The sequence below is a fragment of the Nilaparvata lugens genome, chromosome X, assembly GCF_014356525.2.
Source record: "Nilaparvata lugens isolate BPH chromosome X, ASM1435652v1, whole genome shotgun sequence".
Taxonomy (NCBI): Eukaryota; Metazoa; Arthropoda; class Insecta; order Hemiptera; family Delphacidae; genus Nilaparvata; species Nilaparvata lugens.
The window spans coordinates 2,697,968-2,720,193 of record NC_052518.1 but is presented as its reverse complement, the minus strand read 5'-3'; the positions used below and the strand labels follow the sequence as shown (position 1 = coordinate 2,720,193).

The 22,226-nt window shown below is 34.6% G+C and overlaps 2 protein-coding genes across 2 annotated transcripts in view; one reads left to right on the top strand and one right to left on the bottom strand.

The window, feature by feature from the left end:
- LOC111046906 (glutarate-semialdehyde dehydrogenase) overlaps window positions 1-20,358 on the bottom strand; it is a 41,095-nt gene extending 20,737 nt beyond the window's left edge. Inside the window, exons 1-5 of the mRNA XM_022332558.2 lie at window positions 20,146-20,358; window positions 12,625-12,873; window positions 10,178-10,348; window positions 7,161-7,244; window positions 2,080-2,212 (exon numbers count right to left, since the gene is read on the bottom strand). Coding sequence (XP_022188250.2) covers window positions 2,080-2,212; window positions 7,161-7,244; window positions 10,178-10,348; window positions 12,625-12,873; window positions 20,146-20,181 — 673 coding nt within the window. The 5' untranslated portion in view covers window positions 20,182-20,358. The remainder of the gene's footprint in view (window positions 1-2,079; window positions 2,213-7,160; window positions 7,245-10,177; window positions 10,349-12,624; window positions 12,874-20,145) is intronic.
- LOC111046899 (RNA exonuclease 1 homolog) overlaps window positions 1-22,226 on the top strand; it is an 85,343-nt gene that overhangs the window by 6,906 nt on the left and 56,211 nt on the right. The gene's annotated exons all lie outside the window — the stretch shown is intronic.

The window sequence follows — 22,226 nt, the reverse complement described above, 5'->3', positions numbered from 1 at the left end:
TCAACAATAATTTGCAATTGAATAATCACATTTTCTCGAATTTAGAGAATTTTGAATTTTAGGTGAAAATGTTACTGAACATTAATTGTAGAGATTTTCATGCTCAATCTATTCCACTTGATTTTTTTTGTTTAAATTGTATCTGAAGCCTGATAATTGGGAATCTAAAATCGAACTTTGCATTGATGGGGCGGAGCTCCTGAAATTTTTACAGATATGAGACTTGTGGCAGTTGATAGAGCTTATCAATGACTATTCTAGGTATGAATTTGATCAAAATCGTTGGAGCCATTTCCGAGAAAATCACGAAAAAACCCTGTTTTTGACAACATTTTCACCATTTTAGCCGCCATCTTGAATTGCATTTGATCGAAATTGTTCGTGTCGGATCCTTATAGTGAAAGGACCTTAAGTTCCAAGTTTCAAGTCATTCCGTTAATTGGGAGATGAGATATCGTGTATACAGACGCACATACACTCATACACACACACACACACACACACACACATACAGACCAATACCCAAAAACCACTTTTTTGGACTCAGGGGACCTTGAAACGTATAAAAATTTAGAAATTGGGGTACCTTAATTTTGTTCGGAAAGCAATACTTTCCTTACCTATGGTAATAGGGCAAGGAAAGTAAAAATCCAATGTCATCAATGTCTCATTCCATATTATTCCCTTGTGTCGAGCATGTGTGTACACACACACATAATAGCCTATATGTAGGCCTAATATTAAACCTGTATACCGGCATCAGCTATCCTCTAAAGAAGGCAGATAATCGACAACGCAGTTCTCCCATCTTTCTCCACTGTCATTCTAGCGTGGATCTCACTGTATAATTTATTTAGCTTATGGCGACTGCAATATGTAGGATCAGCTTTAGGTTAGGTAAGGTTAGGTTAGGTAAGGTTAGGTTAGGTTAGGTTAGGTTAGGTTAGGTAGATGCAAATTATTTCTCTCAATGCACACTTTTTCTATTCAATGAATTTTTGTACAATGTAAACATAATCGTGTGATATAATAGTTTAAAATGAATAATTGACCGAAGCGAAGCTGAGGTCTTAGTTTCGACTCGAGCGGCTTTTGTCTGTTTGTTTGTTTGTACCGCAGTTACGGTCGCAATTATTTTCCGATTTGGATGAAATTTGGTATACAAGTTCTTTGAAACAAGGCGCAGAAACGTATGTGTAATGATTTTTGATAAGACCTCTGGTTTTAATATAAATTGTGCCGCTCTAAAATGTGCTGTATTGAATGAATAGTATCGTTGGAATGCTATCGATAGAGGACAAGAGTTGTCAGCGGTGAACCTTGAAACGTGTGAGCCGCTCCAAATCATACTGTATTTATTAATTGGAGAAAACTTCTCACTTGATTGCACCATTTCTTCCCTTTACAACACGATATTTCCCTGTTTCATAGATGAATAGTTTCTAGACCTACCGAACCAGCCGGAGACATCACAGCTTAGTTAGTTAGCTCTTGTTTCCGTTTTAGTATGTGTATGAGATCGGACACCGACTTGTGAGCATAAACATTCTGCATAGGCATAACAAGCCGCCATAACATTGAATCCACTTTTCATGAAAAACATCATTAGCAACCTCCTGTCATTGTCACCAACAAACCCATCTTATTCAGTATCATTTTCCGTCTCACTATCGTCTAAATTGCCTACTGAATATTCCATTTTTCTGTCAGTTGACCGACTTCTTATAATTAATTTATTGTTAGAAAAGTTCTAATATTGTAAATATGGGGACGATATGAAGGTACCTCCTTGAGAGACATTTATAAGTCCGGTGTCCCTGGAAACAATGTCTTTAGCACTTTCAATTGAGAAAATAATAGATGACATGGATAAATCTTCACAATATACTGTAGGTACTTTCTTAATGGCCCTTCTCATTAGTTTGAAAGTTGTAGGCTATTCATGAGCGAGGTCTACTGTTCGCAGAACTACTAGTAGTCTTCGATTATTGTATAGTGTATGTATAACAGTCATTGTATATTGTGATGAAAAGCTCAGAAGCGGTTACACTAAAACATATTCTATTCTATTCTACCTACCTGCTTTATCAGCCAGGTCAACTAGGGCTAAAGCTGTGAAAGGCGTATCTTCTGCCGGCCTGATAACACAGGTGCAGCCTGCCGCTAATGCAGCACCTGCCTTCCTTGTGATCATCGCATGAGGGAAGTTCCACTGTACAGAAAATTTGTTAAATTATCAAGTAAATCACAGTTTTATGAAAAAGTTTAATCGGGAACACTAAGGGCCGTTTGCACAGTATAGATTGCTAAACTCGATTAAGTTAATCGAGTTTAAGTTAATCTGAAAGTTTAAACTTTAATCGGTTTTCTCAGTGCATTTACTAATCCAGTTTAAGTTAAACTAGTTTAGCGTTAAGTTGGTAATAGAATGTCATCGTTTATAATATCAGGAAGGCTGATTTTTACAGGAAATTTGTTATTTGTTTACAAACCATCAGTAAATTGAGGTTATGTAGCTACTATTTTCTTGTTCAAAATCCACAGAGCTGTAAGCTGTACGGTAATAAAAGTGAAAAGTGATCAAGAAATTCTTCAAAAACTTATATTTAGTTGGCACCAGAAAATATATTTTAGAATGTAAGATAAAAAAGTTATTTTGTTACGCTTGAATCTACTATGGACACTATGGTCTTCCTCGTTTATTAGAAATGTCTCAAGAGCAAAATATCTCAGTTATGTGTTATTAAAAACATGTTTTCAATCAAAGATCACTGTTAAAAATTGTCTTATTTTCAAGTGGTTTACTCAATCAAATACTAAATTGGCAGTTGCTTTTTAAGCAAAACCGTTAAAAAATTCTCTATCATCCCAGAAATGTAAATTATTCGTTTTTGCCCAACTTTTCTCAGTTTCAAAATTTCTTCACAGTCATCTTTATCAATCGCATTAAAAACTTCTATCAATTCCTCCATTATAATTATTTTTGCATTCAAATAATGATTCACTATAACCTAAATAATAATTATTATCGTCTACAGAAGCAATAAAAACAATTTAAATAATTTACTATCAGATGTTTCCCCATCAAATCTTTAAAGATGTCAAGTTAATCCAAATTATTTGGTTTAAACCTCCTGCTGTGGAGGTTTAAACTTTCCCAGAGTTTAAACCTAATACAAAGTTTAAACTGATACTTTAAACGGAATTTTAGTTTAAACAAAAAAAAAAAAAATAAAAATTTGGTTTAAGCTTTAGCTTAAACTTACACTGTGCAAATGGCCCTAAGTATATTTCCCTATCTATGCCCCCCCTAGAAATATCTTCAAATTTCAACAAATCCTAGATAAAATCCTCAATCATTCACCACGTTGAATATTCTTCAAATTAGTTTCCAATCTCTCTTCAACGGCAGTGATCACATGCTTATAGTGAGGTCCACGTTATAATGGCAGTGTACGATTGACAATAACGTTGCTGTCCTTTACTATCATACAATAAAACAGATAGCGCTATCTCTCTCTAGCTTTGCAATGTCTGTTTGCCAGAAAATCTTATTTTTACTTTTGACAGTGACTGTACAAAAGTAATCAAACAATTCTTAGCCGCCATTTTTTTCTTCATTCTATCAAAATACTTGAGTACCCAAGTCGTATAATTGATTTAAAATGTATTTTTGAAACAATGAAATAATTTTTAGACATTACCGTATGAGAAACACAAATTAAAATACCTGAAAAGACATTTTAAAAGTTGATAACTAACCATCCTAGACTTCACCCACGCTTCAGTTAGTTTACACGTATAGGTTAGACCTACTAGTACCGGTATAAAATAATATTGAAAGATTTAACACTTTTATCAGAGATATTGTGGAACTTCTCCATATTAAGATAAAGAAAGGAAAAAAGATGTTGTCGAATTCCACTATAACATTTTTATTCACCAAAACTGTGCGTCATTTAAGTTTTGGTGAATAAAAATGTTATAGTAGAATTCGACAACATCTTTTTTCCTTTCTTTATCTTAATATTGAAAGGTTATTTCAGAATTATTTCCATTGAGATTACTTATTTTGAATAGGATTTCTATCCTTCTATTATTTTTAAAAGAAATTCGAATAGAATACCTACCAAAAAACTTAATTTCTGTTGTTTTGAAATTCAGATTGTTGCATCACAGCTTTTTAAATTGGCCGTCATTTCAGGTTTGTATAAAAATAAAAATCTAATCTCAGATATGAAAGCAAATTTTTGAATCAAATTATGAAAATTATAAATTCTTGATTAACTTGACATTAAATTGATTATTTTATCAAGGAAATGATAATTATTATTAAATCAAATTTAATGGGATGAATTGAGTAGCAGCTGTGTACACTCAGTGGCAAAATGGAGAGACTTGGCAACGTTTTTCTCCTATCTCTTCACTGCCATTATAACGTGGACCTCACTATAGTAAAGTTTTTGGAAAGTAAAGTATGTGTTTCAAGACTCTGGGTCCCATTAAAGAGAAAAGATAGCATAGCTATTTATTTGCTATATATTTTCTATGGTTCCATCTTGAGCCAGTTACAAACCCATCAATTTTAGGACGTTAGATTTTTTGATAAATTCTATGAGATTGAACATAACTTGACGTGTATTTGCACACATCATATGTTGCCAATCTCCGTCTAATCTGGTATAATTTATGAGGACGGAAAAAAACGGATGTCTAAAAATCGATGTGTGGGTGAATAGCTTTGGGGAGTATCTTGATATTCAGTACTATCAGCACGCTGAAGATGAGTACAGTCATAGCCACCTCTAATACAAGGCCGCGGCCTACGATATTGCAACGTCGCAGTGTAGGCCTAGAATCTAATACATGATTGGTGGAAGAGATTTTAAAAAATACCAGCTGATCTTTTTCACCAATCATGTATTAGATTCTAGGCCTACACTGCGATGTTGCAACATCGTAGGCCGCGGCCTTGTATTAGAGGTGGCTATGGTACAGTAGTGCATTGAAACGCGTCCGGACTTTTGCTAAACATGTGGGTGTAGTGAGGTCCAGGTTATAATGGCAGTGAAGAAAGATAGGAGAAAATCATCCCATTAAATTTGATCTAATAATAATTATAATTTTCTTGATAAAATAATCAATTTAATGTCAAATTAATCAAGAAAATATATTTCTTCATAATTTGATTCAAAAAATTGCTTCCATAACTGAGATCAGTTTTTATTTTTATACAAACCTGAAATGGTGGCTAATTTGAAAAGCTGTGATACACCAATCTGAATTTCAAAACAACAGAAATTAAATTATTTTGTAGGCATTCTATTCCAATTTCTTTTTAAAATATAGAAAAATAGAAATCCTATTTGAAATGAGTAATTTCAATGGAAATAATTCTGAAATAACTTTTCAATATTATTTATACCGGTACGAGTAGGTCTAACCTATACGTGTAGGCTAACTGAAGCATGAATGAAGTCTAGGATGGTTAGTTATCAACTTTTAAAATGTCAATTCAGGTATTTTAATTTGTGTTTCTCATACGGTAATGTCTAAAATTATTTAATTGTTTCAGAAATACATCTAAAATCAATTATATGACTTGAGTACTAGAGTATTTTGATAGAATGGTGAAAAAAATGGCGGCTGAGAATTGTTTGTCTACTTTTGTACAGTCACTGTCAAAAGTGAAAATAAAATATTCTGGCAAACAGACAACATTGCAAAGCTAGAGAGAGATAGCGCTATCTGTTTTGTTGTATGATAGAAAAGGACAGCAACAGTATTGTCAATCCTACACTGCCATTATAACGTGGACCTCACTATAGGCCTACTGTTGTAAAAGGGAGATTTCAACTATTTAGGCAATTAACTAGTAGCTCCAGTATGAAATTTGGGAAGAGATGTATAAGTCTTGTGAATATATAAATCAGGTTCACTCAGCTTGTATTTTCATTTTTCTTCACCCTTTCTCGGTTAATTATAGCTTTCCTATTCCTTTCAATTTTCAACTTCTTCACACATTCAAACTTTATGCATGTTATGATGACTGATGACAGTTGTAGCAGTTGTCATGGAAACGGAATCATGAACAAGATTAGAGTTATAAAATTAAATGGCGAGATCATATTGCAATCGTGTCTCCCTTTATAGCTCATCATAGTATCCTAAATGGCTATTAAAAAATATTAGCTACAATAATAGCTTTCCAGCTACATGGAGTTGATGTGATAAAAGAATTGGAAATTAAATCAATATTACATGTTTTATTTATTCACGGAAATTATTTGAAAAATAAATAATTTTATTTCCATCATAAATTTCACTTGACATTCATTTCAAGTTTTGGAAATGATATGACCACTTTGACAAGTTGCGTGGTCATTGTTAGTAATCTATTCAATTGTAATTACTAAAATAATTGTTAAGACGTATAGATTAATTTTTTTTGGAGTTCAGTTCGTAACTTTACAGACATTTTAGCGCACGACGTCTGTAGCATCCTGTAAACTTTAATCACTATTCCCAACAAGCCAAGATAACCAGCAAGAAACAAAAAATCAAATATAACGAGACAACATACATGAGTAGATCTCCGTACAGCACAATGATATACAAACATACAATTAACAAAAAAAAAACAAAGCAGCATACAAAAACAATACCTCAACTGAAAGACAACTGTATTCATGAATTTCTAATCAACATAATCAACTCTAAATAAACAGTAATACAAAAAATTTCAAACCGGGTTAATTCTTGGAACATCAACATCCGTTTGGACCCATAGCCTTGCTTTAATTTTCTTTAAAAAATTATTCTTATTATTACATTTCCTGATATCTATTGGCAAACTATTAAAGTATTGGGTACCCAAGTAACTAAAATAATTTTTGTAAATCATTGTACTAACTTTTTGAGTTCTGAAAAAATTTGAAACTGCTCGTCTAGTATTATAAATCAAGTTATCTATACCCGTATTTCCACTTTTTTCATAGAATAATCGCAGAACCCTGAATACAAAAAATATATTGAACCGACAAGACATTAATTGTTTTATAGAGTGGAAAAGAGCTTTCACGCCTTGGCTTCTTCAGAACTATTCTCATAAAGTGATTTTGCGTAGTTCTAATTGGTTTTAACAACCAAAATATACTGACCGGGGTGATAAGAGCAGCCACTCCAATTGGTTGTTTCAGCAAAACCATTTCACGATTCCTCACGGGGCTCTGTAAAACTTCGCCCTAGAAAAGACAATATGAAGTTCTATTAGTATATTGTTTTCGCCACACAGCACAGAAAGCAGCTGTTTTCCAGTCCCTACGTAGACATGTTTGCAGACGACTCTCGTCTGACGTCAGAACAAGTTTCTTTCCGGCCTAGGCCGGAAAGAGTACCCTTTCCAGCCGCTAACGTGGAACTAAGAAAGGTGATCAAAAAAACAGCTGATCAAAAAACGTTTCATTATATGTGTTCATTATTCAATAATTAAAACATTTATAGCCTAATAATATCATTTTATTGTCATTTGAAAGAATAAAAAAGTATAAACTCAACCTCCCACATAATTGAACATAATCTTTTAGGTTATTTAGAAAAATCAGAATAAAAACTAAAAATATTTGGACAATTTCCTGATATTCAGATTACCTCAGATTTGCTAGAGCTATCACCTTCCACTTCTGCTTTCGGAAGTGCTTAGTAAACAACTATTCTCATATATATATATATATATATATATATATATATAAATATTTATTTTTGTGTGTGGCGAAAAATAGCGTTCGCACCACGGGCAAAAATGTTTTTCCGGCTCTCAATCTTTTCTAGTCCTCGGCCTACGGCCTCGGACTTGAAAACCGATTTCGAGCCGGAAAAATCTCATTTTCTGCTCTAGGTGCGAAATATACTATTTATGAATGAATTTATAAAGCTCTGTAAAACTTCGCCCTAGAAAGACAAAATGAAGTTCTAGAGTATATTATCAGCAACTAGATTATTGTTCTATGAGTGAATTTATGAAGCAAGCTACGCGGCACAGTCAGTCTATGGTTCTAGTAACATATGAATTAAAGTACCTATACTGAACTTTCAGTAGCATAGTTCGCTCTTTGTTTAGAAATATGATATTCAGGTATTGTCGTTTACAACAATTGTGGAGATGATAAACATTGCGGTTAGTTTTCCATGTAAATAAGAGCTTGAAATAGTTGATAATATATTAAAATGTAGAAATTTGTAGCGCCATCTACAATGAATATACAGAGTGTTTCAGAAATAGTGTCGAACATATTAGGGTGTTGTTCCTGGATGATAGGAGACTACAAATGGCGTATTTCAAGTGTCCAAAACTCAGCGGTTATCCTTATAGCCGCCATTTTGTTTTCTTCACTTGGGAATTTTTATCTAAAGAACGAAATGTTGTATTGATCTGAAATTTAGCATGAATATAAAGACTCAATTTAAAAAAATAAAATAAAAATTTTGGATGTAAATTTTCAAAATGGCGGCCATTTTAAATTTTTGATGACAAATTTCACGAAAACCGTTCACTTTACAGAAAATTTACAAGAGATGAAAAAGTTAGCAAATTTTATCAATATTTCAAGGATACTTTATTTATTAAGATTGGTCAGAGAATAACAGAGAAATTAATTCATTTCGTACTGCATGCATGACCATGAACAAACAAGATCATCTGAAAAACATTGTAAAATCAGCTGGATGGCCATATGGAGCCATACCGTGTTTCAAAGCTTCATCTTAAATACAATTGGAATTAAAAATGTAATATTGATGTTGAAATGGTGAAAAGTGGTCATGCATGCAGTAGGGAAATAATTTATTTCACTGTTATTCTCTGATCTGGTAGAGAGTTAGTGGGGAGGATATTTTTAATATTCTTTCCGAATAATGGACATTGATATGTCCAAAGCTCCGCCAATTTATGTAGATGCATAACAATATAATTATCTATAGTTATTATATTACAAATTGCTTTTTTATATCATATACAGTTCAATAATTATTTTCTTAGTCTATATTATGTAAATTCATCTATAATTTTGCTGTATTGTAAGCTATTGTATATAAGTGTATAAGCCAGTATATATTATAATCTACATAAATAAAGTACTCAATCAATCAATCAAACTTTATAAATAAGTTATCCTTGAAATCTTGATAACATTTGCTAACTTTTTGTCTCTTGTAAATATTCTGTAAAGTGAACGGCTTATGTGAAATTTGCCATCAAAAATTTAAAATGGCCAAAAATTTGTATATGTTGTAACGGATTCTATTTTTATCAAAATATAACTCTTAAACATTTTCGAAAAGGAGGTTATGGTGAGCGGAATAGGGTTTATCTTTAAAATATTGGAGAATCTTATTATGAAACTTGATGGTATTCAGGATGGTGATGGATAAAAAAAATTAGGTCGGGGACTATAATTTGAAACTGGCAAATGACAATAATGAATGTGATTCTTGTACTCACCGCTGTTAATAATGATTTGCCTACACGCACGCGTTCAACACAGCTTGACACGGCAATTTTGGGATCGCACCGTTCACTGCTAACTCTGAAACCGCACTGTTTTTTTTTCATCACTGCCAATTTGTTTCTTGCACTGTCCTGCTTATCACTATGCCAGTAAGGAACGGGAAAGAGGATAGAGGTGCCTATGTTGTTTGTACAATTACCTCATATAGCTTGGCTAGAGCTGCCTTATCGGTTAGTTGGCAGATAGCCGGGTTGGAATGAATTTGTTTTAAAAATTGGACAATATTTTTTATTATTATGAAAATGGATCGTTACAATGTGAATCGAAAATTGTTTATATTATTTTTTAAAGTTGAGTCTTTATAGCATAAATATTCATGCCAAATTTCAGATCAATACAACATTTCGTTCTTGAGATAAAAATGTCTAAGTGAAAAAAACAAAATGGCAGCTATAAGGATAACCGCTGAGTTTTGGACACATCAAATACAAAGTTTTTTTAGTCTCCTATCATCCAGGAACAATACCCTGGAATATTCGACACTACTTCTGAAAGACTGTGTATGATCTAAAGTATTGGATAAAAAAATAATAAATTTGTACCTCCATCAACAATGAATATATAATCTAAAGTATGAATGAATTATTAAATAGTATGAGGCATCTACTCACGTTAATTCTCCTTGCTTCTTCAGCAAACCAATCAATAAATGAATTGCCATATGTTATTTCACCTTTTGATTCCGATAGAGGTTTGCCAGCCTCCCATGTAAGAATCTTTGCAATTTCGTCAGAATTTGATACCATCAGGTCATACCATTTCCTCAACAATACTCCTCTCTCCTACAAAAAAAAGCCGAAGTTAGTTTTTGAAATTGAAATTTATGGTTCACAAAATATATGTTTACATTCATAACTATCAATAAATATATTATATTCAAGAAAGAGACTTTAAGAGAATTAGCAGTGTGTGGTGACGCAGAACTATAACAGCTTGGATCTCGTTTTGTAGAGAAACTTGACTGCATATTATAAATAATATTTTTGTTCGTTTCAAAAGAAGAAAAATACACAGAAATCGTAGTAATAATGATAATCCATCCACGTCACCTCAATTCAGATAAAAGCGGTATTTATCTCGATGATAATAATAGTTATCGTGGTATCTGTTTGTCTCAGGTCAGGGTTCCCAGATCGCAGCTGATCATGGGCCTCTGACTTGACCTGAAGACTGTTTTTAGGCAGAGTAAATTATCTCTCACGCTAAATTAGTTTTCATACTGTAAAACTATAGATAGGACTAGATTCTCAAATTAAAATATCTGGAATAATGCTAAATTTATGGTTTAAAAATTATTTAACCTAATTCGGACTATGTGTAACCTTATCTAAATTTGGGAGAGGAATAGCACAAGGTTACCTTATTTTTTCTCTCCTTATCATTTTCAATAATGTACTTGTTGTATGAATCAATTAAGAATATGGTCTATAGCGAGGTCCACGTTATAATGACAGTATTTGATCAACTTTGGTTTTGCTATCCTTGTCTATCATTCGACAAAGCCGGTGGTACTATCCTTTTCTAGGTCCACAACGATACCAATTATGTTTTTGACAGTGTAGAAATATAATTAATAGAGAATCGGCATCACTATTCTTCTATCTTTAACCACTGCCATTATAACGTGGACCTCATCTAAATATACAGAATAATAGTAGGTTTTTAACGTGCAGAATGACAGATCAAGGTCTTTGAAGTTGCACAAGTCAAAAATGAAAAGAGAAAAAGTTCAGGTACATTGATATAAATGTCTTGAGTTGCTAAAAATAACATATAACTTTGTGTCGTGAAATTGTGACGTGCAAATGATCAGTATAGCAATTTTGTCAGCATTAAAAAATATACTCTGTAAGAGACTTAAGCTTTGCTTTAAAAACCTTCACTGGTACAAAAAAGTCCATTCTTTCAGAAAGCTTATTTGCACTTCCAATGCTTCTTTCTACTGGCGATGTGTAGCTTCGTATAACAAAGTGGTCGCCAAACAGTCAATCGCGAGCTACCGGTAGCTCTTGGGGTAGTTTTTGATAGCTCACAAAAATGCTTGGGTTATCAACCATGCATTGAGAAACATGGCTACAACATTTTGCATTTCTCACAGATATAACTGAGAAGTTGAATGATTTAAATTTGCAGCTTCAAGGGAAACATAAGGACATCGGTAGAATGATTTGAACTGTACAATCGTTTTCCAAGGAGCTTGAAATGTGGGAAAAGAATGTCGTCTAGTTTGAATATAAACACTTTTCCAGTCTGAAGAAAATCAATGACGAGAAAAATCCTCCACAACACCTCAGCAATAACCAAGAATACGTTACAATTCAGACTTGAGTCAGCAGTTTGATCAATGATTTCAAGATTTTAAAAGCATATCGAATATGGTACAATTCGTCAACTCTCCTTTTGTAGAGATCGATGCAGAAGATTTTGCAGCATATGTTGTAAATCATTTTTGTGGAGATCAGGCTTCAGTTGAAATGGAATTTGTGGATTTTTAAAAGGATCTTGTCTCTCAGATCACTTTCTACAACTGGAAATATTTGGCCTCAACTCCTCAAAAAAATGTCCAATTATTATTGAAGTTATTGAAGTTACATTGAGGTTGAAAGCTATGCTCAGCTCTACCTACTTGTGTGAATCATCTTTTTCAAGTATGTAATTCATAAAAAATCGATATAGGAAAATTTTTTGGACAACTGCATCAGAATGGCGGCTACAACGTTCACTCCAAACATCAAGAAAATACTTGATGGCCAAAAAGAGTTCCACTGCCCTCATTGAAATGTAACTTTCAATTTCAACCTTTGTTAAACTTTTTGCTATGAGATAAGTAGATTTCAACACTAGAAATGTCTCTTTATAGGCAATAAAAGATACTTTCTTTATTCTAATATTGCTTGGTAGCTCACTAGAACATTTATAAATGCTATTCTAGCTCACAGGCTCATAAGTTTGGCGACCACTGGTATAACATATCAATAAACATATCAATATAGGGCTATTTTTAGACACATATGCTGATAAGATTTTTTTTTAATGAAAATCAATTGAAATGACTTACTTTTGCTGGTGTTTTGGCCCAAGCCGGGAATGCATCAGCTGCAGCTTTTATAGCTGATTTAGTATCCTCCACATCCATATCAGGGGCCAAACCGATCACTTCCCCAGTAGCTGGATTCTTCACTTCAAACGTTTTACCACTTTTCGCATCCACCCAGGATCCATTAATGAAACCTTTGTTATGTAGAAAGCTTATCGACATCCTACCGCAGTTCGAAAATCTTGAGCTGGAAGCCTGAATTCTAAATAACTGTAAAACACAAGACATTCTTATTCAGAACTGCTTCACAAATGAACTTCCCAACAAGAATAATTCTCCAGTCCAATATTATCTGAGCAAACACCTAGTTCGTCTGATAAATCTACAACCACTGTTACATAATAAACGATAACTAAATGATATTGCCTACTAGGAAAATGTATTACATAAATTATGATAACAACCAGTAATAGAATTGTGTATGAATCCTTATCTGTATCTTAGTTGACTAATTGAATCTTTCAGATAAGAACCCTATCGATAAGAATTTAATTGCTAATCCATGTGTCGAATGGAACGCTTTCATAAGTTGACAGCACAATCATATACGAAGCACTCAAGTTTTATTTCTATATAGAATACATTATATAGAATCTATATATATAAAAGCGAAATGGCACTCACTCACTGACTGACTGACTGACTGACTCACTCACTCACTCACTCACTCGCATAACTAAAAATCTACCGGACCAAAAACGTTCAAATTTGGTAGGTATGTTCAGTTGGCCCTTTAGAGGCGTACTAAGAAATCTTTTGGCAATATTTTAACTCTAAGGGTTGTTTTTAAGGGTTTAAAGTTCGTCTTTTAGCATGTATATTCTTCTTCTCCCAATCTCTTGATTATAATTGAAATTTCCATATCATATGTTACTATAGAACTATAATCTAGATAGAGTACCTTTTCCAAACAGTTGTTAACTGGCAACTAAATTAATAATTTTGTCAGGTTGGCATTAAGTTGAGTTGACTTTGTTAGGTTGGCACCAAGTTGAAGATTTAAATGCATTTATCGCGGAAAAATTGATTGGGCACTGCTTCTTCAATCCTGGGAGTATTATATTACTAGCCGTCAGGCTCGCTTCGCTCGCCATATCCGTTTAGCCAGACGTTTAGTCTGGACCCCCGGCTGGATTGTTCTAACATATGATAAAAATGCTCTGATGAAAAATGCAGGCGAGCGAAGCGAGCCTGCTGATCTCATTCTTGGACGATCCAGTCGGGGGTCCAGGGGGAGGAGCCCCCTGGCTAGACGGATATGGCGAGCAAAGGGAGCCTGACGGCTAGTACATTATATATACATATTTCTATATGAATACATTGCTAATAAGTTGATTTGAATTTTTGTTAGCATGTAAACTGTAAAAACTAACAATAGTCCAGGAAATGAATGCTCAAAAAAGGGTATAGAGGGAAATGTTTGGAAGACAATTTTTGACCCCACAGTTCTGTTTACGGTAGTTTGACAGCATATCAAAAGTCCCCATCCCTACCCACTGTGCTAAGGGGGTGGGGGTGGTTTAAAAGTACCATTTTTTGGTTTCTCGCATAAAACTAAAAAACTATGTATCCTAAGGACTTGACTGTCATATAATAAATTAAAGCTTACATAATTTCCTACAATATTCATTCTACAACTTTTTTTTATATCTCCTCTAGTTTTCGAGATATCCGCTCTTGAAGGTGTGACATTTTTGAAAAAAATCACGTTAGCCACCGATTTTTTCTATTTTTGCTCTTCTAATTCTTGAAAAATTGACGGGGGAAATCTATCCTGATTATGAGCTTATAGAGCATTAAATTCTCTTCAATTTGATGTTTAATTTCACGCTTTTACAAATTTCCCTACACCTTTTGCACCAGCTTGTTCATCACTGAATTTGTTCAATTTGTTCAGAATCAGTTCCAAAGGACGCTTTCCAGCCCCTTAGAACATGGGGTAGGGGTGGGGACTTTTGATATGTTTACCTCCTTACCACCCTAAACAGAACTGTGGGGTCAAAAATTGTCTTCCCAACTTTTCCCTCTATAACCTTTCCTTGACTGGATTACAACTCAATAGGCCTACAGCCTAATTTGTTCTTCTTATTTTGAACGGATCTTGCAAAAAAATGTGAAGATACCTGGATATGGAATTTCAAAATTGAATGACTGAATGGTACGGAAGGATTTTGGAGATATGTGCAAGAGTCTTGTTGTATGTATTGTCTTTTGTCAATGAGAACAGTTCAGAGTTTATTTTCGAAAAACATTTGAAAGGCGGGAGGATAACGGAAATAAATATTTGTCAATAGTTGAGTATATTTGAAGGTAACTAAGATTGATTCGCTAATTTCATGCAGAATGATTTCACCATGACAATAAACTTCAACAAAGGAATTGCAGGAATAATGGAAAAAGTATAGGAAATTAAAAATAGTTGAAGATCAGTTCAAGTTCGATTCCACTTGGCAATTTGAACGACTTTTGAGATAGTTTGAGATTCCTAGTATGAAAAAATTTAGCCAGCCAGGTGGGTCTAGAGATAAGAAGCGTTACAAACTTCGGTCTGCTAGCATCACCTGGTTCTTGGGTTCGAATCCCGCCGATGGCATGGACGTTTGATCATGTCATCAATTCACCACTTTCCATTACCCATGCACAAGCAAAAAGCTCATCTGGGCATCATCCGAAATAAAACAAAAATCTACATGACAATTTTCAGCATAATCAGTTAGGATTATGAAACTGAGGTTAATGGAAATGCTAGTCACAGTTTGTATGAAATTGTTTTCTAATCTGTTAAGCTCTGGACGTTGTCTTATGATCCGTTAAATAGTTGAACAGCCGTTAAACAGCTTCCATTAACTAAGGTTAATGGAAATGCAAGTCACAATTTGTATCAAATTGTTTTCTAATCTGTTAAGCTCTGGACGTTATCTTATGATCCGTTAAACAGTTGAACAGCTGTTAAACAGCTTCCATTAACTAAGGTTAATGGAAATGCAAGTCACAGTTTGTATCAAATTGTTTTCTAATCTGTTAAGCTCTGGACGTTGTCTTATGATCCGTTAAACAGTTGAACAGCTGTTAAACAGCTTCCATTAACTAAGGTTAATGGAAATGCAAGTCACAGTTTGTATCAAATTGTTTTCTAATCTGTTAAGCTCTAGACGTTGTCTTATGATCCGTTAAACAGTTAAACAGCCGTTAAACAGTTAACATCCGTTGAACAGTTAACATCCGTTAAACGGGGATGGAAATTTCATGAATTAAGGTCATAAGGTGCATCTCTATTAATGCTAACCAAGTATTTGTTTCTTTTATATGTCCTCACGGAAAGTCAGGTGATTTTTCTTCCTTTGATGGAGTTTGCTCCTCAATGGACTCATATGTGCCAAATTGTATGCTACTCCTTTACAGATTCCTGAGTTGTATAATAAGGTCTACACACTAGGTCATTTTTCCTTATTTTATAAAATATCGAGGCACCTAGCTCAGCTCGTTATTTATTTATTGACTTTTGATAAACCGAACACAATTCTTTATAATGATTGGGAAAGTACTAACAGGCACAGCCCAAAACTGTTTCTTTCCCGAATTTTGATTTATACACTATAAATAGTCCAGAAAGTAGGTTATGTTCCATACACTTGAATTCAGGTTCAATTTTCTATTCAAACATTTGAAAACAAAAAAATTATAATTTAGATTATATACAAACCAAATTGAATAACAAAATAACACTCACTAATCACTTGAAATTGTCAAATAATGATCAACTTTGAAAATTATGATGTACTCTAGTTTAGGAGGATTATCATGTCATGTCTACAAATCAGATTATGTTGATCAAATCGATTAAATTGTCTAGCTAGAAAAAATTTATCGCTGATTGATTATGATTACACAGCTGGAAATAATTCTGTCTCTCTCCCACACAGGCACACGCATCTTCTGTTATCGAGAGACGACGAAATTATCATCTGTTTTCCAAGGATGAATTGTCCTTTTAATGTCGTTCAGCGAGTTTTCCAAAGAATGCGACCTAGTGCAATCGAATCTTTATATCATAAACCTACTATGATCCAAATTTCGTGAAAATCGTTAGAGCCGTTCTCGAGATCCGTTAAACATAAATAACTAGATATAAAAATAACCAGATATAAACATAACAAGATATAAAAATAACCAGATATATAAATACAGAAATTGCTCGCTTGATATAACAGGATAACGTTTGTGGCTCTATACATTTAATATCTTTGGGCAGCAGATTTTAGAAATACTACCCTCAATAAGCTAGGTTAGTGTTTTTTTTCAATTTCTCCAGTCTTTTGTCAATTATCTGCAGCGGTATTTCTATGTCGATTGTTAGAGACAATGCAGTTCTGGTCTGCAATTTCTAGTTCAATTCCTTGTTATTATAATGGATTCAAGAATGTATGGTGATACTACTGTGAGGCATTGATAGGGGCTTGCAGTGTTGAAACGTGTGTTGACGTGCAGTATACAGAGTGGGTGAAAAGTCCGAGAACGGGTTAAAACCTCATACACAATAGTTATTTGTGCAACTAGTGCGCAAAGTGACAGTTTGCTGCACCGAAAGAAACGTTTACGCCCGAGCCGTAGGCGAGGGCGGAATGGTTTCTTGAGTGCAGCAGAGGAACTTTGCGCACGTATTTCACATTAAGTTTTTCCTACAGTTACCATTGAATATGAAAAGTGGGTAATTATGGGTAAAATTGCCTGAAATGCATCAAATGTTTTTCTGTGTAATTTTATTATTGATAAAAACCTTAATTTATTGTCAAATTGAATAAAAATGTTGTCCTTGGTTATAATATTATAATAGTAATAATTAGCGCGTTGTGCTTTGTTGCACCTCTGCTCACTATAGCAGCCCAGTCACTGTTACCAACTTCATTTTGATTTTTCTGCACTGTTCCTCCATATAACCTACTAAGTATTTTGCGTTGCCATGTTGCAAATCTGGAGTGCAGAAAAATTTTTCCCGCACTAGAGCGGAAAAGTGATTCTTTGCGTTCTGTAATCAGTGCAGCAATGGCCACTTTTCAACGTAACTGTAGGAAAAGGTTATTTGATGGTGGGTGTGGTTGAGGATCCTACTCAAATGGAAAAAACTACTTTATAATGTCTTTAAAAATCGGGTCCGCCATCTTGGATCCGCCATATTGAATGTAACTTTATTTTTTTAAATAATAGGAAGGTTGTCATGCGATACATGATTTCGATAGGGAATTTGAAGAAAAAATGAATGGTGGAAACCGCTTATCGATATCTCAAACAGTTCAGAAGATATTCACATTATTAATCAATACTATTCAAAGCAGAAAGGAGAGAAAAAAGTCAGAGAACGGCTTCATATCTCATACACAAAGGCAATTTGTTGGTGGGTTTGATCGGGGATCCTACTAGAATTGAAAATACTACTTTACTATGACTTAAAAATCTGCTCCGCCATTTTGAATGCAACTTTATTTTTTAAATAGGAAGGTGGTCATGCGATACATGATTTCGATACGAAATTTCAAGAGAAAAAGAATGGCGAAAACCGTATATCGATATCTCAAACCATTCAGAAGATATTCACATTATTAATCATATCATGCATATCAGAAATGAAATACACGTGTTATTGATTAGCAATGTGAATATTTTCTGAACGGTTTAGATATCGATGTGCGGCTTTCGCCATTCATTTTTCCTTCAAATTCCGTATCATGTATCGCATGACTACCTTCCTATTTAAAAAAAAGTTGCATTCAAAATGGCGGAGCAGATTTTTAAAGTCATTGTAAAGTAGTATTTTCAATTCGAGTAACATCCCCAATCACACCCACCTTGGAATCACTTGAGATACTAAGCCGTTCTCAGACTTTTTTCTCTCTTTTCTGCTTAGAATAGTATTGGTTAATAATGTGAATATTTCCGAAACGGTTTGAGATATTGATATGCGGTTCCCACCATTCATTTTTTCTTCAAATTCCCTATCGAAATCATATCGCACGACCACCTTCCTATTTCAAAAAATGAAGTTGCATTCAATATGGCAGACCAGATTCTTTAAGTCATTATAAAGTAGTATTTTCAAATTGAGTAGGATCCCCAATCACACCCACCATCAAATTATCTTTGTGTATCAGATATTAAGCCGTTCTCGGACTTTTCACCCACCCTGTATGGTGTGAGGCGGATTGGGGGAGGTAGGCTGTAAGTGGAGTTTTCTCGTTTATGATATTTCTCAATCTCCTTATGATTGCTGATGAAGATATTCTTCTGAGATAAAATGTTACCTAACCTAACAATGAATGTTCTGCTTCTATCTCAGATACAATAACTAGGAAACGAGTGTGGTTAATGGTTGCTACTTCATGGTTAAGACTTTCTCAGGGTATCGATTTGAAAGGTTTTCTCATGCAGTGGATTTCTCATTTTAAGTAGGATAATGTGTATTTTTTCATCAGTATTATGCTAATCCTCTCTATGAATATTTTAGAAATCATCTTTTCAAACATTTAACTATGAAATGAAATTTCAAACAATGAAATTGGGATATCCCAAGATATGATAGGACCTTGGGTAAATTTTGATTAGATTTAGGGTTGCCTTTATTTAGGGTGGAGCTACTACTCCAGGTCCTCTCTGTCACACAACCCTAACAATTAAATTGGAGGTAGAGTCATAGCATTTGCTGATGATATAGCAATACTGTTTGAAGGAGGCACCAGGGAGGACGTTTTTGTTTGGTATAGAAAGAATTGATGAAAGGTGATAAATGATTGGATGAGATTTTGCGAAATCAAGGCAATAAGTCTCCTTTGTCATTTAATACACGATTTTCAAAATAAAAACGGATTGGCCGTAGTCGAGTGGTTTAAACGCTGGCTTTGTAAACGAGAGGCCCAGGTTCGTATCCCAGTCCGGGCAATATATTTTTTCGGGCCACCCCTGTGTTTCGGATGGACACGTCGGTCCTGACTGCCAAAATAGCAGTCGTCATGTCATGCCAGAGGCCCTGAAACTCATCAGGTACGACCTGAAAACTCTGACACCAGACCTGAGCCAGCCAGGTCACTCGACATTGTTATTATTAAAATGATGCAGTCTTTTTAAAGTAGGTAGCCTTTATGAACTGGCAGTGAATAATACAAGTTCAAAAGGAGTGGAATGTGGTAGTGAATTTTATATAAACTATTCTTATGAATCTACAGGTGCAATGAATAAGATCCGCCCCTGTCAACATTACCGATGAAACGAAACGTCGGAATTACCTATGACCCTAAATTAATGTGGCATCAGATGTTTTACTTGCTCAATGTACTGATTTAGATGCTTGCCTTTGAATCCAAAGATCGAACTCACAACATGAGCGTGCAATAATCTCTGATTCAAAGTGAAGATATCGGTAATCCTAGTGCAGATACAACTGAGAAAGGTGATAACACTTGATAAAGAATAAAAGAAAAATTCAATACTTACTTTCAAACACTCTTTGGGAAATCTGTAGCGCAACATTTCTTGTTATAAAATTTAGTAGCCCCGAAATACCTGAATAGTATAAGGATACTCGCTTACACAAAATGTTAATAAATTTAACCTTCCCATTCAAATTATTCCATTATTATGCCAGTTATCAGTTTGACCGTCTGCTGCAGTGTTGGTTGTTTGTTTGGTTCCAGTACAGCTGTTTGAGCTGTGTGTGACAGAAACAAAAATATGTTGGCAACAATGAGTATTATGAGTATGTGTGTGTATTAAGGAATAAGTGTGTGTATTAAGGAATAAGTGTGTGTATTAAGGAGTATGCGTGTGTACTAAGGAGTTGTTTAATACACGTCATTTAATAAGGATTAAGAGTATCATTTGCATCATAAGACCATTATTCTAGAGATCCTATCTCGGGGCAACAAGAATAGAAAAATTGGAATAGCTCGAATTGAGAGCAGACGATTCCTAAAATTATCACATAGCCTACCTACCAAATCTAACCCAACCTTCAAAATCAACAAAACCGTCATAAATATGAGAAAGGTTTGTCATAGAACGAGCAAGCTTTCTCTAATTTATCAAACTCCAACCTGTAGCTCTTAATAATTTAACCTTATAGGTATGTGTAATTCATAAACATTACACATCGGTCAAATTTACCAACGGAAAATTGATACGCTCTATTGTTACATTCATATAGAGTGCTCTGAGAATACCTTTCGGATGATACTATTCAATAGAATGCATAGAGTGTGTTTAGTGGACTCTAGTAGTGGTGATATTCAGACCAGTCGATTCTAGTCTCCGACTAGAGTCGAGTCTCTTCTCGACCTGAGTCGCGTAAGTGTGAGTTGAGCCGTAGGTTTGCCATACTTTTCCCCTGACCAACGGGGACGGTTCTGTCTTTCTTAATTTAGGTTAAGGGATCACCTTATACATTTAGCCAGGGGGCTCGATCTCCCCCCATCATCTTTAAATGGGATTGCTTTTTTTGCTTTGCTTTGCAGGTTTGCTTTGCTCGGCTGCATTTTTCATTTGAGCTTGCTTCCTTTTGTCAAAAGAGAATGTCAGGCTCGGTTCAATCAACAATTTATTTGAATTATGTAGCGCAGGGTTGCATCTCAGGCAGTCATTAACTACTGCAGCAAGGGTCCATAGTAACATCCACCACCTCTGGAAACCAAGAATACAAACATGCCATACCCATCAGGGGTTTGGGCTTGAAAGAACGAATAATACTTTAGAGAGGTCCACTTTATAATGGCAGTGGATAAAGATAGGAGAATAGCAATGCCGATTCTCTGCATTAATTAATTATATTTCTACACCGTCAAAAACATAATTGGCATCGTTGTGGACCTAGAAAAGGGTAGTACCACAGGCTTTGTCGAATTAGAATACAAACATGTTGGTTTTGACAAGGATAGCAAAACCAAATTAAAAAAAAACTTTGTCATTATAACGTGGACCTCACTATATGGGGGTTGTGGACTCTGCTCTATCCATCTTGGACTAGCTCTTAACTGACTGGGAGGGCACAGGTGGTATCTCTGAGTGGGGCAGCTTCATCTTCACTTCCTGTGAATTTTGGAGTGCCTCAGTGAATCAATACTGGGACCAATCCTCCTCATAATAGTGTATATGCTAACACTTTTTTTCAAGCCCAGTTCAGTAATCAAATACACAAATGGACAACCTATTAGTTGAAAGGTACATATAGGGTTATAATGTGTTCAATAATAATATTCATAATAATGATCAATGACTTGGACAGCAATGGCTCGACTCTCTTGTTTGTGGATGATACATCCCTGCTGTCATCAGGTGTGGACATTCAGCAGGTGTTGGATATGTCAGTGGAACATCTGCAGTCTTCAACCCTCAAGTTCCAGATCAACCGCTTCCAGCTAAATGAAAAGACCCTGCGAAGTTACCAGGCTTTGTCCTGATCACAAGACTAAGCTTGTCTAGCCACATTCAGCAGGTGACCAAGAGACTGTCCAGAGTTTCCTGTTGCTAAAGCTGTGGGGACATCTGACATAGGCTTACATGGTTATGATGTATCACACCCT